This window comes from Prionailurus bengalensis, chromosome C2 (genome assembly GCF_016509475.1).
Source record: "Prionailurus bengalensis isolate Pbe53 chromosome C2, Fcat_Pben_1.1_paternal_pri, whole genome shotgun sequence".
Taxonomy (NCBI): domain Eukaryota; kingdom Metazoa; phylum Chordata; class Mammalia; order Carnivora; family Felidae; genus Prionailurus; species Prionailurus bengalensis.
In genome coordinates, this window is record NC_057350.1 from 831,218 (window position 1) to 848,643 (window position 17,426).

At 63.9% G+C, this 17,426-nt stretch overlaps 2 protein-coding genes across 2 annotated transcripts; one reads left to right on the plus strand and one right to left on the minus strand.

The window, feature by feature from the left end:
• Positions 1-1,300: 1,300 nt before the first annotated feature.
• On the plus strand, positions 1,301-6,247 carry LCN6 (lipocalin 6). Its single transcript, XM_043595958.1, has 7 exons — positions 1,301-1,855; positions 2,088-2,227; positions 4,615-4,623; positions 5,152-5,213; positions 5,499-5,609; positions 5,845-6,022; positions 6,163-6,247. The coding sequence occupies exons 1-7, from the start codon at positions 1,766-1,768 to the stop codon at positions 6,245-6,247; spliced, it is 675 nt and encodes a 224-aa protein (XP_043451893.1). The 5' UTR covers positions 1,301-1,765.
• Positions 6,248-15,374: 9,127 nt separating this feature from the next.
• Positions 15,375-17,086, minus strand: LOC122492276 (skin secretory protein xP2-like). Its single transcript, XM_043595992.1, has 3 exons — positions 16,866-17,086; positions 16,210-16,468; positions 15,375-15,909 (listed from the first exon to the last, which is right to left on the minus strand). Exons 1-3 carry the CDS (start codon positions 17,001-17,003, stop codon positions 15,392-15,394), a joined length of 915 nt encoding a protein of 304 aa, XP_043451927.1. The 5' UTR covers positions 17,004-17,086; the 3' UTR covers positions 15,375-15,391.
• Positions 17,087-17,426: the final 340 nt, after the last annotated feature.

Consider the following 17,426-nt stretch of genomic DNA (forward strand, 5'->3'; position numbering starts at 1 on the left):
GAATTTAAAGAACACGGCGTAATGTCAAATGTGGCTCTTATCTTAAGCCAGGTGTTCGTAGCCGTTCTCACAATCTGTGTGGTTCCAACGTGTGTGTCGGCCCCCAGCATTCCTGTTGTCGGCATCCTGACCCCCAACATGATGGCGCTGGGAGGTGGGCTTTTGGAAGGTGACAAGGCCATGGGGGTGGAGTGCCCATGAGGGGAATCGGCGCAGCCGGAGCCCCCCACGTCCCCCCGCCGTGAGGACACCGAGACGCCCTTGTCCATTCTGCAGGCACAGCTGACTGGAACACCCGGCGTCCAGAACTGGGAGAAATCAGTGTCTGTTGCGCGTAAGCCGCCCGGTGTGCGCTTTTGTGATGCCAGCCCCGGGGCACTAAGGGAGGCCGCCTGGGGCCCCAATGCAGGAAGCGTCCGTGGGGCTTCTGTTACCTTTCTTCTGCTGTGTTTCTCTCCGTTCACCTTAGTCTCCCCGAATGTTTTGTCAGGAATCTCCATGCGAAAAAACAGCAAATAGGATTACTCTGAAGCGTAGGGTGATATTTTTGTCCTTGTGAGTCATCTCCAGCTGCGAGGCGTCAGAGAAGCTGGCAGTCAGGGGCCATCCTAATCCACGTTCGAGGCCCGACACCCCCCGGGCTCCGGGGCAGTGGGAGCTTAGCTGCACGTTTGTGCCGGGGCTGGCTGGTTTACCTGTGTCCAACTTCCCCACGGGGCTCACCAAGGGCCGGGTGGTGGCTCATCAGGGGTCAGTCCTTAGACCTGGCAAGACACGTGGCTTTATCTTTCCTTCACCTTCCGCATCTTGCTTGTTTTTGGTGTTAGAACCCTTGGAAGCCGACTGGCGAAGCCATTGGAAATGTAGTGTGCCCATTCCACCCCCACCCCGGGGGGATCCTGCCGGCCGCCTCCCCTTGGATTTCAGGGTCTCAGACGGATCCAGCCAAGCCCTCTGCCCTCTGCTCCCAGGTAGGGGCTCAGATGACCCAGAGGTGAGAAACCCAGGCCCACAGAGAACTCTCACGGAAACTTGGGGGATGTGCAGCTCCTGGCCCGGGTCATGGAGTACAGAGGTGGGGGGGGCAGCAGGCCAAGCCTGGCCGGAGAGTGGGCGAGTCCAGACAGGTGGAGCGGAGGGGCAGAAGGAACAGGACATTCCGGGCTGGCTGCTGACTGTGTGTGGGGGCAGGAGGCCAAGGCCAGCAGAGCAGAATAACGGGTGGTCAGGAGGGAGTGGGAGCTTTTTTTTTTTTTTTTCCTATTTTTAATGATTGAGACAAAAGATCTGAAGTGCAGCTTTTAGAAGAACTGTTTGTGCCTTCCTTCCCTTGGTCTTGACTTTGGCCTGCTGCCAGCCACGGTTAAAGACCAGGGTCTCTGGCCTTCCCAGACTGAGCAAGGGAGAGCGTTGAATCCCCAGTGGTGTCAGTGGTTTGACCGGCGTTAGGATGCCCATTCTGGAACCGCCCAACAGAAGGAAGCAGACAGAAGCAGGGGTCGGCACGGCAGTGTTGACGCTCCCTGGGGCCCAGTCCCCACTCTCCAGCGCATCGGGGCAGGGCACAGGGGCCACCACTGAATAATAATGCCACCCCCTCGGGAAATGTCACCACCTTGCAAGGAGACAGGCCAGCGTGGTGTCTTGGTGGTCAGTGGCCGCCCACAGTGACCCACGCAGAGACATTTGAACGGGTTTACATGGGCCGGAGGGACTGCGCAGACCCGGGCCCCGCGGCAGGTGTGCTGGTGCAGACTTCCGGAAGATGGGGAGCGTCCCGCTCACTGCTCTTCTGACGTCGGTCTCAGCGCCTTGCGCCCAGGCTGTGTGGCTGGGAAGGCTGGACCCGAGGCAGGTAACGGCCCATCCGTTGGTGCCAGCGCTGGCCTCGAGCCCCGGCGGTCCTAGGGGCCCAGGCCCCTCTTGTGGGGCTGCAGTCTCTGGGTTACCCTCCCGGTGCCGGCCCAGACCGGCACCGGCTACGGGGGGACGGGTCAGCCTGAGTCAGGGGCCCTGGACTCCCAGACAAAGAGGACGCCTCAAGGGGCTGGGGGACCCGGCCCCCTCACCTGCTCCTCTCCTCCCAGCTTCTGGGGTCCTGGTACGTTCTCGCCGTGGCCTCCGGTGAGAAGGGCTTTGCGGTGGAGAAGGCCACGAAGAACATCGAGGGTGTCGTGGTGACCCTTACTGCAGAAAACAATCTGAAAATGCTGTCCTCCAGACACAGGTGAGCGAGCTGTGCGCTGTGGGCCTGTGTCCCCGGAGAGCAGGTCTGGCGGGCCTCTGGGTGGGATCATGGTGGATGCTGGAGGCCTCTCGGGGCAAGGCCCCCCCCTCAGCTGCCGCCTAAAGTGGGCTCGCGCATCATGTCTCGGAGCCGCTGGTAACCTTCCTCCCACACCCGCGTCTGCCTTCGGGAGCCGTGGGGCCCTGGGTCCCGCTGGGACGGTCCTGGCCGTGGGACGAGCAAGGACAGAGGAGGTCTGGGGTCTGATGGTGGCCCCGCTATGTTGGCCCCGCGAGCACACACGGTCACACGCGCCACGGTGTGGGCCACAAAGCCGCGTGGCTGGCTGTGTCCCGGTGAGGCTGGCGGAATCAGACATCCAAATCCAGAAGCCAGGCGTCTGGAGAGCCTCAGGCTCTGTGAAAAGCCACCGGTGACCTAAGGGCCACGCGGGTGGACGTAAGGGCCACGGGGGTGGCCGCGGGGCTGGGACGCCATTCCGGTGTCCGCTCTCTGGTGTGACTGATTAGCAGCCCCTCCTGGTGCTGTGTCACCTGCACCTCTGGGGACCACGGCCAGATGCTGGTTTGGAAAGACGGATGGTGCCGAGCCCCGCTCCCCACCAGGACTGCAAGTGGGCCCTCTTACATTGAATTGAATTGAGTTGAGTTGAATTGAATTGAATTGAATTCATCTGTTGGCCTTTGGATAGGAAGTGCATTTGCATGGTTCAGAAATCAGAGTCCCCAAAGGTACTCAGAGCGGGTCCTTCCCACCTGCCCAGCCAGCCCGTCCCCTCCCTGCAGGTGACCCATGCTTGTGATTCGTGGCGGCTCCTCCGACATGGGCGGCCACACGCCAGCACACGTGTGTCACCGAGCCACGCACGCCGGGAACCTCTCCGTATCCGTCCACACAGGCTCTGCTCTCCCTTAGAACATTTCCCATTTTATTCTCTTCTGTCTTTATTGAGTTGTTAAAAATTGTGGTAAGGTAAATGCAGCACAGAGACGGCCGTCTTAACCACTTTCAAGGACGCAGTTCGGGGGCGTCGGGCGCACTCACACTGTCGTGCAGCCGTCCCCCTGTCTGTCCCCAGAACGTGTTCATCTTCCCAGTGGACTCTGTCCCGTTGCGTGTGGACCCTCCCCTCCCCCAGCCCCACCCTCCGACTCCTCCAGGGCCTCTGGTGAGCGTCCATTCCTACGGGACGTGTCCCCCTGTGACGGGCCGACCTCAGCACGGTGCCCTCCGGCTTCGCCCACGTGGTAGCAGCTGCTGCGATTCCCCTCCTTTTTGAGGCTGACGTTCCGTGGTGTGGCCGGAGCACGTGGCAGCTCCCGCCTCTTGGTTTTGTAAATCACGCCGCCGTGAACGTGGGTGTGTAAGTCTCCCTTCAGATCCTGCTTTGGGTTCTGGGCGCTCGCAGCGGCGGGACCGCGGGGTCACACGGTGATTCCATGTCACATTTTCGGAGGCGCTCTGCTCTGTGTTTTTTTTTAAATATATGAAACTTATTGTCAAATTGGTTTCCATACAACACCCAGTGCTCATCCCAACAGGTGCCCTCCTCGATACCCGTCATCCACCCTCCCCTCCCTCCCACCCCCCATCAGCCCTCAGTTGTTCTCAGTTTTTGAGAGTCTCTTATGCTTTGGCTCTCTCCCACTCTAACCTCTTTTTTTTTTTTCCTTCGCCTCCCCCATGGGTTCCCGTTAAGTTTCTGCTGTGTTTTACAGCTGCGTATTGGTCCAGGAGGCTTTGTGCCAGCGCCCTGCTGCTGGGCAGACGGGGGTCTCCAATCTTTTGCAGTTGGAAACACACTTTGGGGAGCAGGCTCAGGGGTCTACCCGAAGGATAAATCTCTCGGAGTCCCTGTGGCTCCACGTCATACGTGGCCGGTCCCCTGAACTGGCACCTGCCCTGGGCATTCCCTTACTCTTTTTTCTTTGCCATCTGATGGGCAACAGATGGCCCCGTGTCAACTTTTACGTACCTTCTCTAAGGGCAGGGGCCAGGGGCATCCTGGGACGTGTCAACGTGGTTTGTGTGCTTCCTCCCCAACACGGGGCTCAAACTCACAACCCTGAGATCAAGACCTGAGCCGAGATCAAGAGTCGGACGCTTAACCGAGTCACCCAGGCTCCCCTGGCTGTTCGTATCTTGGCATATTTTTCTGTTAGGTGTGTTTTTAGTGGTTTGTAAGAACCCTTCAGTTATTTGGGATCTTAGCCTCTCATCTGTGATAAAAATTAGTTGCAAATATAGTTCCCAGTTTGTAATTTTTCTTATAACATTGAGAAGGGTTTTTGTTTGTTTGTTTTATTTTTTTAATTTTAATTTTTTAAAGTTTATTTACTTATTTTGAGAGGGAGAGAAATTGTGAGTGAGGGAGGGTCAGAGAGAGAAAGAGGGAGAGAGAGAGAATCCCAAGTAGGTTCCACGCTGTCAGCACAGAGCCTGACACGGGGCTCGATCCCACAAACCATGAGATCATGACCTGAGGCTGAAATCTGGAGTCGGACCCTTAACCGCCTGAGCCCCCCAGGCACCCCAAGACCCACTGCCTGTCTGTTGTGTCGGTTCACTTTAGGGACTGAGTGGCCCCTTGTGATGCTGGGGCTCCTCACCCCAAATTGCAGAGGGCCCAGCATCTGTCTGAGGCTCATTTTGCGCCCTCGCGCCCCCACCACTCTGGGGAGGGAGCTGATCTGCACTTGGCTCTCGTGTAGCTCATTCCCGAGCCAGGCTGGATTCGCTGGAGAGCGAGGTTTCTGGGTAACGGGGGCCGTCAGAGGAAGCCAGGATCCCTCTGCGACACGCTGGCGGCAGGCCGGGCCCCGGCGGCAGGACCCTTGTGTCCTGTGGTCCCGACTCTGGACCCTGAGCTGAGGACGGACGGTCTCTTTTCCAGGGCTGGAGAGGTGTGACGTGGGCACGGTGTTGCTGCGGAGACAGAACTCTGGATGGGTGTTTGAGAACCCCTGTAAGGCCACAGCCTCCGCGGTGTCCCTTGGGGTGCGGGGCAGCCTGGGGATGGGCTCGCTCGCCTGGCCAGCACTGCGGGAAGGGGAGGGGATCGGTCACCCCCAGACTCCCTCTGTGATGTGCAGGGGGGTGGCCCTCTGCCCCCGTGGGGACAGGACCGGGGCAGTGTGACCCCGGATGAGCTGGGACAGGCCCTCACCAGCTGGCCATCCGTCACCGGGGACCCGGGGACCACGGGGCTCTGGGGCTCTGAGCTTGCCGGGGGGCCTCTCGTGTCTCCCAGCCCTGGGCGTGTTAGACTACCGGGTACTGGGCACCAACTTCAGGGACTACGCCATCGTCTTCACCCAGCTGGAGTTCAAGGACGAGGCCTTCAGCACCGTGGAGCTCTACAGTGAGTGGCTGAGACCTCGGGCCCGCCCACAAACTCCCTGCCGGCAGCAGTCACGCTGGCTGTGCGGGAAGCACATCGTCCCAGGGTCCGGGGCTAGAGAGAGGGGTCCGGGTCCGCCGCCTGGGCTGGCCCCTGTGGCCCCAGGGACCCGGCGCCTCATCCTGCACTCCCCCTGCTGCAAGAGGGGCGGCTGGGGCGTGGGGCACAGGTGTGAGGGTCCCCTCCTGCCCCGCAGGTCGCACGGAGCTGGCCAGCCAGGAGGCCGTGCGCCTCTTCACCAGGTGGAGCAGGGGCCTGGGCTTCCTGTCCCAGCAGCAGGCCGCGCTGCAGCGGGACCGTGAGTGTCCCCCGGGGCCGCCCCATGCCCAAGAACCGGCTCACTTCCGCTGGTCTCGGGGACCCTCCCGGTCTCAGTGAGTCAGGCAGGACTGGGGGGGGGGTGGTTAGTTCTTCAAGGAGTCACCTGCTCCCTGGCCCAAGTCAGGCCGGCAGGGGAGGCCCCGTCTCGGATGAGGTCGTGGGCCCGTCTTCACGCCTCCCCTTGTCCCCCCAGTCACCTGTGTGCACAAGGCCTTCCAGGTAAGCTGGCTTCCCGAGCATCACCCCGCATCCTACACCCCAGTGCTCTGCAGCTGTGAAGGGCCAGGGACCGGGGTGGAGGCAGATGCCCCTCGGGGTGAACCTGGGGTCCCCCAGTGCTCTTCCTGGTTTTCAGTGAATGCTTCGGCCTCCAGCGGGGACAGTGCCCACCGTGTCCGGACCAGGCCGGCCAGGCGCTGGCAACCTGCTCAGCCACCTGGGTGCTGGGTGCTGGGTGCTGGGTGCTGGGCAGGTGCTCCCAGGGACTCTTGCTGCGTTTCCAAATAAAGCGATTCCACAAACGGCTAGAGTTGCCTCTCACTCGTGTGCTGGGCTGGGCTCGGTGTCGAGGGCGGACAGAGATGGACGGGGCGCCGCTCTCGTGGGGTGCGGGCCGCACAGGGAGAGGATAGGGTGCAGTGGGCACACCCCGGCTGAACCACACGGCACAGAGAGCCAGCTCGGGGGCGAGAGGGCTGGCCTGCACTTGTGTCCCTCGGCAGAGTCCCTCTGGGTGAGGGGACCCGCGCACACGGGTCTCGGCCGGGGAGTGGGGGCTGGGCCGGAGGCAGCCGCTCCCCGGGGAGGGGTCACACAGCCCCGGGCCAATGGGAGGGTCGTCTACCCGAGTGAGAGCAGGCCTGCGGTTCGAGTTCGGACAGGGTGCTGGGCCGACGAGGTGGGCACTGGTGCCCACCAGGGTGCCGGGCTGGGGCACCTCGGTGTCCGGGGCAGGGCTCCGGGGCAAGGGCCAGGGGCCCAGGATTGCAGAGGCCTGGGCTGTGGGGCCTCCTGTGGTCTGGTGGGGCCCTGCCTGAGGTCCTGGCAGAAGCTGGGGTGGGGGCTGCCCATCCCTCACAGCGAGGGGCGGTGCACACCAGGAAGGGGGGCAGGCGGGCACATACAGGAGAGTTGCATGCACACGCACACGCACCCCATTGCCTGTGCACACACACCGGCTGCCCCCTCTGTCAGCACCTGCTCAGGGCGACCCTGCGGTCAGGTCCTGCTTCTCACACTCAGATAACCTTATGAAGTGACTCATAGTGACACCAGCTGGCTGTTGTCTCTCTTCCGGGGGTGGGGAGCTACTGTGAGAGGCCCAGGGCTCCCACTGTGAGGAGGGACGGCTCCAGGGGACACGTGGTGACCTGAGGTCGGTGGGGGGGGAGTGACCTCGGGAACACGATGGCTTTGTCTTCAGGGGCCTCCCAGGCAGGTGGCACCGACCAGGCTGAGCACCTGCGCCGGCCCTCTGTGCCCGGGGCAGGAGAGGGCCCGAAGCCCCCCGGCCTCCCCATCGGCCCACCCCAGGCCGGCTCAAGGCTCCGGGTTGGTTGGACGGCCACGGCAGGGTCGGTGGGTGGGGAGATTTAAACTCAGTGCCCTGGTGGCCGAAGAGGGAGGCTGGAGATGGGACCGGGGAGGCTGGTGTCCACGCTGGTCCTGGCGTTCGTGCTGGCCATGGGGTCCCGGCCACAGGAACAGCTGCCCGGGGAGGCCCACAGCCTCAACTGGAACAAGGTAAAGCCGTAGGCTTGCTGTCCCCTGAGCCAGGCACCCAGGCCGTGGGGGCCAGGGATCGTCCGTTTAGGGATCGCTCCCCAAAAATCTTCCAAGGGCTTTCCCGGGGCCCTGGGCAGTGCCCCGAGGCTGGCAGGAGTATCCGGCACAAGCCCCTGCCAGCCCAGTGGGACTGCCTCCCCCGGCCTCTCCCAGAGCAACTGCCGGCCATGGGGGTGGGTAGGGCGCAGGGCCCCAGGCAGGTGCACCCAGAGATGCTAGGTGGGCAGAGGTGGAATCAGCAGGACGTGTTCTGGAACGAGGAGATGGCTGGCAGGTGGAACCCTCCAGCGGGGGTGGCTGTGGGCACAGGCTGAGCGGGCCGTGGCGGTGTCTGGGACGGTGGGTTTGCGGCAGGAAATCAGAGGGACGGGGCCCCCCCGGAGGCCCTGCACGGGAAGGAAGTTACAGCACACGGTTCCCAGTGCCCAGCCCCCGCACCCCCAGACAGTCTGGCGTCTGCCCACCAGGGCCCCTAACCAGGGGCGTGCAGGTCCGGGGGGCTGGACGCGGGCTGGGTGTCTGGGAGGCATCCCTTGTCCGGTGGGTTCCGGGAGCCTGGCTGGGAGCCTGGGAAGGTGTGCCTTCCCCAGCAGCTCTGTACAGTTTTCAGGGTTCTGGTACATTCGGTCTGTCATCTCCGATGTCTTGCCTGGCAGACACAGGAGGAAGCTGGGGGCATCCAGGGTGAAGTTTCACAAAGTGGGCCAGCTGAAGGTGGTCCTGGCCTTTAGCTGGTGAGTGGAGCAGGGCGGGGGGCCCAGCACAGCCTCCCCAGAGCCCTGGCCACGGCAGCCTGGGGCATCTTCCCGGCCGGGTGGGGGTGCCGGACCCGGGTCACCGGGAAAGCCTACAGTGACGGTCCCCACAGCCCTGAAACCCATCACTTCCTGCCCCTAAAATTCAAAAGCCTGATTTTGGGAGAAGCCCCCACGCTACACGGGGTCACTCAGCAGGCACTGGGTGTTCGAACTGTTTCCCTTAAGCTGTGGGACCGGTCCCGGTCCAAATTGGAAAATTCCAGAAACGGGCCCCCGCCTTGTCCCCCTAGGTCACAGGGGTGCCAGCCACACATGTTACTTCTTTGGAAAGATGGGAAGAAGGCGATGTTCAGGAACACACGTGCGTATGAGAGCCCAGGGCCGGGAGAGGGAGGCCCGGGGTGGCAGTGCCTCCCCCGCTCCCCCCCCCCCACCCCTGCCGCACCGCTTCCTCACCCAGACGCAGGACAGGACGCCTCTGCCGGCGCCGTCCCCAGCAGCCCCTCCGTCAAAGGGAACCTGGGAGAGGGGGCGGGATGGGCGCTCAGCACTCGGGGCGGTCAGGCGGGCCGTGGCCCCGGGAGTGGGGGGCTCTCGACCCCTCCCACACGCCCCTGCCTTGCTTCTCTCCCGCCCAGTGAAGGGGGTGGAGGGTTTCCACGTGCTGTCCACCGACTACAGCTACGTCGTGGTCCACCTGTGCCTGGGCCCCGCCGGCCAGGACCGCCAAGATGCTACTGTTCTTAAGGGAGTGACATCTGGGGGGGTGCAGGGGCAGGTAAGGGGGGACGCAGGGGCACAGGCTCAGAGGGAGGTCTCTGCCGCAGCTCGGGCTCCGCGACAGGGCGCCCACGACCGACACCGATCCTCACAGCTCAGGGCGCCGACCCGCTGGGGGTCCGGGGTCTGTAGGCGGCCACCGTCTCGCTGCGTCAGGTGTTGGGGAGGGGGCTCCGGTCCCTTCCTCTTCTTACCGGGGCACCGATCCTGTCACGGGGACCCCAGCTAACCCTGCGCACCGCCCGAGGCCCCGACCCCGCGCACCATCGCGCTGGGGCTTTGGTGTATGAATCTGGGAGGACGCGGGCAGTCCATACCGAGGGTTGCAGCCCTTGCAGGGCTGGCTGGCGGCAGGTGACAGGTGGGTGGGCGGAGCCTGGAGACCACATGGGCAGGTCTCTGAGTTGGCTGCTGCAGGGGTCAGTGGGGGAGGCCGGTGCAGGGGAGGGGAGGCCGGAGGGGGAGAGGCCAGGAGTGGGGCTGGCCATCCACGGGAGGCTCAGGCCCTGGCGCTGAGGGCAGGATGGGGGAGCTGGGGGCGGGGGGCAGGTGGACGTGGTAAAGGGAAAGCAGGTGGGAAAGAGGTTCTGTGCTGGGCGGGGTGGTACGGAAGGGAGTGGGGTCGGGAAAGGACCCCCTCCAGGCACGGGGCACGCAGGGCACGCACGGGGGCGGGGGGGAGGGACGGACTGCGGCCAGAGGGGTTGGGTGAGCAGACGCGGCTACCCGAGCCGGTCTCCACGGCCTCGCTGGGGACACCCGCCCGCCTCGGGGCACAGAGGGGACAGAAGGACATTTCCCCATCACCTGTCTGCCGCCGCCTCCCGTGGCAGCGCCCTCGCGTCTCTGTCCTGCCAGGGCCTGGCGGTGTCCGTGGGGGTCGGGGTGCAGCCCACGCGACCAAAACTGGTAGCTGACGCGACTGTGCTTCTGGCCGCAGGCAGACGGAACACGTCCAGCTTCCCGAGCATGAAAAGACTCGTAGACACATGTGAGACTTTGGAGCTCGCCGATGGTGCGACCGTTCTTCCGAAAGACGGTGACGTGTGGTCGGGAGCCACCCCCCCGCCGCCCGCCGCCCGCCACTGTCCAGGTCCACACCATGCCTGGCCCGACCACCCTGTTAGGGTCAGCTAAGGGGGGGCAGGGGGGGCAGAGAGGAGGGGTGACAGCGGTGTCTCTTCCAGGCCCCGTGGGCCCCCTCCACGGCCCTGTCCTGCATCAGCACCAGGCTCGTCCTGCCGAAGGGCGTGGGCAGGGGGCACCGGGCAGCCCGTCTGGTCTGGCCTCTGTGCCGTGGCTGGAGGACCCGGGCAGTGTCCCACACCAGCACACGAGAAACGGGGGACAGAAAGGGAACGCTGGTGGGCAGACCGGCCCCCACCCGGCAGTCCCCCTCAGTGCCCCTCTCCCTCCACAGCCCCCTGTGCGCACGCCATCCTGCCCTGAGGGCCGCCACCTTTACTTCGGGGCTCCGCTCGTGGTCCTCCGAGACCCCGGGAGCGTTCTTCGTGGTTCCGGGAGTTCGCATCCCGCGGCTTGCTGAGAGGTGTCTGGTGACCCCAGGCCGCTGATGGGGTGAAGGCCAGGGACCATGGCTCTAGCCCAAGAGGGATCCTTGACGATCCTCAGGAGCTGGGGATAGGAGGGCACGTGCTGGCCGGCAGGGAGATGCCAGTCCTGGCCCGTCAGCTGGTGCCCTCCAGGCGCCACAGCCGAGAAGGGCTGTCACCTCCTGTCTGCTGGGAATAGACCTCGGACCGGTCCCGCGTAATCCTCGCCGCGTGTCTTCTCCGCAGTGAGTCTGCGCACCGCTCCCTGCGCTCCCCGACACCCCACACTTCCCCAGGAAGCCGCTCACTCCTTCGGGAAACACGTATAAGCACCCGTGACACGCCAGGCACGTGCTTGCTGCTGGCGAGAGGGCAGTGAGCAAAATGGGCAGAGGTACTTTCAGAGACTCGTTGCCTTGTCGGGAGGGGCCCACACCGTGTGGTCACCCAGGCACGGTCACAGGCTCCGAGAGGTACATAGAGACCAGTGCAAAATGGCAAGAGCTCTGACTCGTCCCAGGGAGGGCAGGAGCAGTCAGGGAAGGCTTCTTGGAGGAAGGGACATCCTGCTGAGGGGTGAAAGCCTGGCTGTTAAGTTTGATGCGGTGGGGGAGCAGGGCATCACTGAAAGATGAAAAACCCCAGAGGGGGTCTGCCCCCAAGACCGTGACCATGCACGTCCTCTTGGCAGGATTTGCCCGGGACCGGGGGGGGGGGGGTGTCTCAGGACTTTTCTGTCTCAGCCTGGACCTTCTGCAGGTTCTTTGCCCTGGGGCCTCATATTATCTGCTCTCGCTTCGTCAGAGCACTGGGTCAAGAGACACACAGGCAGATAGACAGACAGACAGAGACAGAGACAGAGAATGGACGCAGGAGAAAAGGAACCCAGCGAAGCCACAGACTTTCATGAACCAGCTTGGAAATGACACCCATCATTATATTCTCTCCCTCAGAACTAGTCACACGGCCGTCCACCGGGGAGGGGAGGAGGTGTCACAAGGATACCAGAGGCTCTGTGTGTAAGAGGGCACATGTCGGAGATGGAGACCCCTGTTCATGCTGTGACACCACAGCCTGACGCCAGCCAGGACACGGCTGGTCCCCCCGTGGCCCAGACAGAAGCCGGGAGATGCAGAAGGCAGGACGGTCACACCGCAGAGGGGAGAGCATCCCTCACGACCCAGGGCCAGAAAGGTTCACAGGCCCCTGGGCCAAATAACACTCCAAAACCCGTGCGTTCCCCGGGATGGAGACCGGACCCGTCCCAGTCCATGGGAGCAGGCGTCAGAGATGCGGGGCGTGCCGGGGAGGGACTCGGGCAAGTGACCCCCGAGGGAGGCAGCGCTGGGCACCTTCAGACCGGCAGGTTTCTGGTCTGGGCACCGGCAGCCCAGGTGACAATGTGACGAAGCAGAGGTCCCCAGAGACAGGTGTGATGGGCTCCCGTCTCCGGGAGACCGTCCTCAGGCAGAGAGGAGGGACCGGGGGCTCCAGGGGGACGCTGCCAGCCTGCCGGGAACCAGCCCCTCCGGCTGCAGGTGCACTCAGGTGGGCAGAGAGGACATGAACGCGACAGCAGTGCGTGGCCGGCCTCTCTTTCCCAAATCCAAGGCCAACGTCCCCTGCAGCCCTTGCCACACCGCCCCTTGTCTCAAAGCAACGTGGTCTCTTCTCTCAGGTTCCCCGGTGCCCATTCAGGACAACAATGCCTCCCGGTAAGAAAGAGGAGAGGCAGGCGGGGCTCACCCAGCCCGGGGGCCCTGGCAGACAAGCCGGCACTCGGCCTGTGGGCCACGGCCCTCTCCTGCCCCCACCGGCACCGTCTGCCCTCTGTCCGCCCGACCCCCACCTCCCAGGAGGAGATGAATCCAACCCGAGGACAGCCTCGGGGCTGGCCTGGGAAGAGCTGGGTGGAAGGACAGGTGAGGGAAGACAGAAAGGCTGTTCACGACTCCCAAATCTGACGACCGAAGTCTAGGAGGCGAGAGGAACATGAGAGGAAATGCAGGTGTGCATTTGGATGTCTTCCTAACAGGAGAGGGTGGGTGGGTGACCCAGGGACTCGGGCAGAGGCCTGACAACTTCAAGGGAGCCGGGAGGAGGATCCGAGAGAACCAGAGCAAACCCACAAAAGCACGGGGGCGGCAGGAGTTGCAGGAGACATTCGTGTGCGGGTCCCCAAGGCCCCCATCCTTCGCTCTATGTGTGTGTGTGTGTGTGTGTACGATGGTTAAAAACCTTGGTGAATATGGCTTACGTGTCTTCTTAGGGGGAGGAGGGCCATGGGGACGGCGCTCTCCCTTGCTGGCTGAGGGTGAGGGGCCTTACCACCTCCTGGGTGGGGTCCGGGGCTCACTCTCGTGATCCAGGTGTGTGCACACAGCGGGGAGCAGACAGGGTGCTGAGGGCAGGCATGGAAGCATCCACAAAGGAACAAGGACAGAAGCGGTTTCTGCTCTGGGGGGTGGGACAGGGTGATAGGGTCTTGGTCTTGAATTTGGGGAAGTGGGGCTGGCACGGCACAGTTGTCCCGGTGATGCCGCCTCAGGGCGCCCGAGTCCACCTGCCCCTGGGGGAGCACCTGCGACCCTCCGCTCTGCCTGAGGGCTCTGTCCTGCCCCACGGGCACCTCCTCTCCTGCCAGCCGGGGCCAGCCTGCCACCCGGGAGCGCGGATACCCCGACGGCCCTGGGGACAGAGCCGGTCCGGGTACGACACCGTCTCCCAGTTGGCCTGAGCGCCAGGCCGCCACGGTGCTCCCCCCTCCTCCTCCGGGCTCCCTGGACTCGTCATCCTCCGGGCTCCGTGGGCCCAAGTCTTCCTCTGATCAGGGACCACCCCGTGGCCAGTCTCCACACACTGGGACTTGGGGCAGGTCGTCTGGACCTTCCGGACTCGTGCTTCCTTGCAGGGACATGTGCAGAGGCCTCCCTCCCAGACTCGCCAGAGGGGACCCAGCACAGGAAGATTCAGACCCTGCAAAGGAAGAGGCCACGTGGGGGACCCCGTCGGGTCGTGCTCACCGATGAGGTCCCGGTGTTCGGCACACGGCAGGGACCTGAGATCGCCGGCTGAGGTAGGGAAAGAGGGAGGGAAGGAGGGAGTGAAACCACAGAAGCCGGGTCCACACACCAGGTCAGGTCAGAGGTCAGGTCAGAGGGCGTCACAGCTCGGGGCCTGGAAGGGGCCACGGGACACGTCCTTCTGTCCCTCCAGCGCTGACCTTCCTTCACGTGGGACCTGCTGACGTCCTGGATCGTCTCCACCTCCTCCGCAAACAACGCTGAGTGTTCCCGGAAGGGGGACAGCAGGCAGGGGCCAAGGAGGGGCTTCCGGAATCCTGTGCCCTGGGGGACTCTGGGACAGCCTTCCAGGTGGCTCTTTATGTCCTCCAGGCACCAGGCCACGATTCCACCTCATCTCTCAGGGAATGCGACAAACCATCTAGAAGGCCCGTTTCGTCCCCGTGTCACAGATGGGGACACCGAGGCTAATAGCACAGCCCGGGTCACTAGTAAGACGAGCTAGGTCAGGAAGCCCATGTCCTTGACTTTGGATTGTCCTACCCGCAGGCCTGCGTCTTGGCGTCCTGGGGCTCGGGGTCCCTCTTCCTGGGGAACCCCACCACCCGCCGAAGGCCCGCCCCCCCTGAACTCAGGGGAGCAGAGCTGACCAACCTGCCTGGGGCCGGGCATGGGGACCGGGGAAGGGCCGACCCCAGGCTCTGTGGGCTCTCCCAGTCCTGGGCCAGCCGGTCCCTTGCAGGACGAGGACTTCTCGCTGGGGACCTGCTGGGGCCTCTGCTGCCTCACGTTGTCACCTGGGCTGCCGGTGCCCAGACCAGAAACCTGCCGGTCTGAAGGTGCCCAGCGCTGCCTCCCTCGGGGGTCACTTGCCCGAGTCCCTCCCCGGCACGCCCCGCATCTCTGACGCCTGCTCCCATGGACTGGGACGGGTCCGGTCTCCATCCCGGGGAACGCACGGGCTTTGGAGCGTTATTTGGCCCAGGGGTCGTGAGGGATGCTCTCCCCTCTGCGGTGTGACCGTCCGGCCTTCTGCATCTCCCGGCTTCTGTCTGGGCCACGGGGGGACCAGCCGTGTCCTGGCTGGCGTCAGGCTGTGGTGTCACAGCACAAACGGGGGTCTCCACCCCGAGACCGTGCCCATTGTCACCGAAGGGGCCTCTTTTTCCCCACCTAATCTTTAATCCATTGTGATGTCAATATCAAAGGAGAAACAGTCTATTTCAAGCGACCACAGAGTACGAAAATGAATCTGTCCCGTCTGAAAAGTCGGTGCAGACCCGAAGGTATCTCTGGCGAGATTCCACTTGTAGGAAACCTCCAGAGTAAGTAACGGAACACGGAGAGAAAGCGGACTGGGGGTTCCCAGGGCCTGGCGGGGGCACGAACGGGGAGGGCGGGCTCCGGGTACACGGTGTCCCTCGGGACTGAGATGCCCTGCACCACTATTCTGTGGCGTGGTTCACAGCGGGGTGAGTGTACCCAGTGCGCAGGAATTGTACAACGTAAAGTAAATAAAAATTTTATTGAAGATCAATATGGATTATAAGCCAACAGTGAAGAAATAAAGTCACAGCTAAAAAGAAGAGGAGAGAAAGCATAAGGGAGAAGAGGAAGAGACATTGTGGTAGGGTGTCAGGGTCGGGGATTGGAACAATTAGAAATAAAATAAACACCCTGTGTAGGCCCTCAGGCCCTTGATCAGTGGCTGGCATCCATGTGGGAGCAAGGGCGGTGGCAGGGGCGGGGGCGGGGGCGGGGGCAGGGAGAAGGGCGGGGGCAGGGGCGGGGAGAAGGGCGGTGGCAGGAAGGGTGTTGGGAACAGAAGCAGGAACAGTGGAAGCAGCAGGAGCAGAAGCAGGACCCAGCTGACTCTGCCCAGGCGCCCGCTGTCCCGGCACAGGTCCCAGGTCACCTGCTGGCTGCCGGGCCCCTGCAGGAGTCGCTCCGGACGCCACCCCTGCCTCCAGAGTCGCCGAGGCCCCCGAGGCTGTTGGGTCGGGCTCTGGAGCCGCACCGGCTTCTGCTCCTGCCCCGGACTCTTGAGAAGGAAACAGAGTGATGGTTGCAGCGGCTCCAAGGGCTCAGGGTGACAGGAGAGAAGGTCCCCCCGCGCGCCGGCCTCTCCAGGGGCCTTGCAGACACACAACACACCCCAGGGCCTCCCGAGAAGCCGCGGCCAGGAACCCACACCAGGACCTCTGCCCCCCTGCGGTCCGCAGCCCCGGGGGCTCTCAGTCTCTGCTCCTGGCCCCACACCAGCCCCCGGGGGCTCCTCCCTGGGTGGCCCAGCACCGCCCGGGGCCCCATGCACCCCATCCCCCACCCCCAGCCTTCTCACCCTCGGGCTCGGGCTCCTGGGGCTCCGGGGGCTCCGGGTCCTGGTCCCAGGACCGCTGAGCCAGGACCCTGTGGAGGGGCCCGGGCGGTGAGGGAGGCCCTCCCAGGCCATCTCCAGGCCCTGCTTCCAGAGACCTCCGTGCGGCCACTCTCTCCCCGGGTCCAGGGTGGCCCTCCTGGGCGACGGGGCACACGCACACCTCTGTAGGGCAGGTGAAGCGGGATTCCGACAGTCGCCTCCCGATTTCATCGGTTGATTTCTGTAAAGACAGTGACCCGCGGCCGGCCCGGAGGCATCACAGCCCCGCCCGGCCATCCTCAGTGTCCTTCCGCCCTCTCCCCCTGCGGCTCCCAGATCCGACACAGACCTGAGTGCGCACAGCCCTGCGCCCGGGACACAGTGACATCCACCTGCAGGGCTCGGGATGAATCTTGGGGACAAGAGGGCCACCCCAGCACACCCTGTCCCTCCCAGCCAGCCTTGACCTGGGGTGTGAGCATGGCCCGCCCACCAGGCATCTGACCCCTTCATCAGCCTGCACCTGCTCACGTGGGCCCTCCACACACACACACACACACACACACGGGAGGGGCCGTACAAGTCAGATCAGAGCGGTGTCGGGCTGGACCGGCTCTCTCTGGGGTTCCCTGGGTTACCTTTGGCTCCCTGCGAGCTAGAGACCTGAGGCGTCCTGTGCACGACCTGACCCACTGTCTCCAGGGTCGGGGGGCGTCGCAGCCACGGGCTCCCCTGAGCCAGCAGCCGCGGGACACGGGCACACAACAGGAGAACATGTTCGTCAGGAGAAGGTGTCCCAACGAATGAGCCCAGTCGGGCGCTGTCTCCACAATGTGGGTGCCTGGTGACCCGGGTTCTGACTTCACTTGGGCTTTGTGACCAGAGAGGTGAGGTCACTGCCAGGTCACTGGGCTTTGTGACCAGAGAGGTGAGGTCACTGCCAGGTCACTGGGCTTTGTGACCAGAGAGGTGGGTCCCCTTACCCAGCTTCCTCCTCCTACAAGAGCCCCTCCCAGGCTGCGGAGGGCTCCCCCCACCCCATGCCCTGTCCCTACAGTGACACCAACACAGCCCAGCCACATCCCCGCGAGGCCTGGTGCAGCCGGTGTGGCAGCTCTGGGGACACAGAGCTGGGTTCAGACCTGGGTTTTCCTCCTGACCAGTGCCGGGACCCCGCACAGACCCTGTGCCTCCCGGGG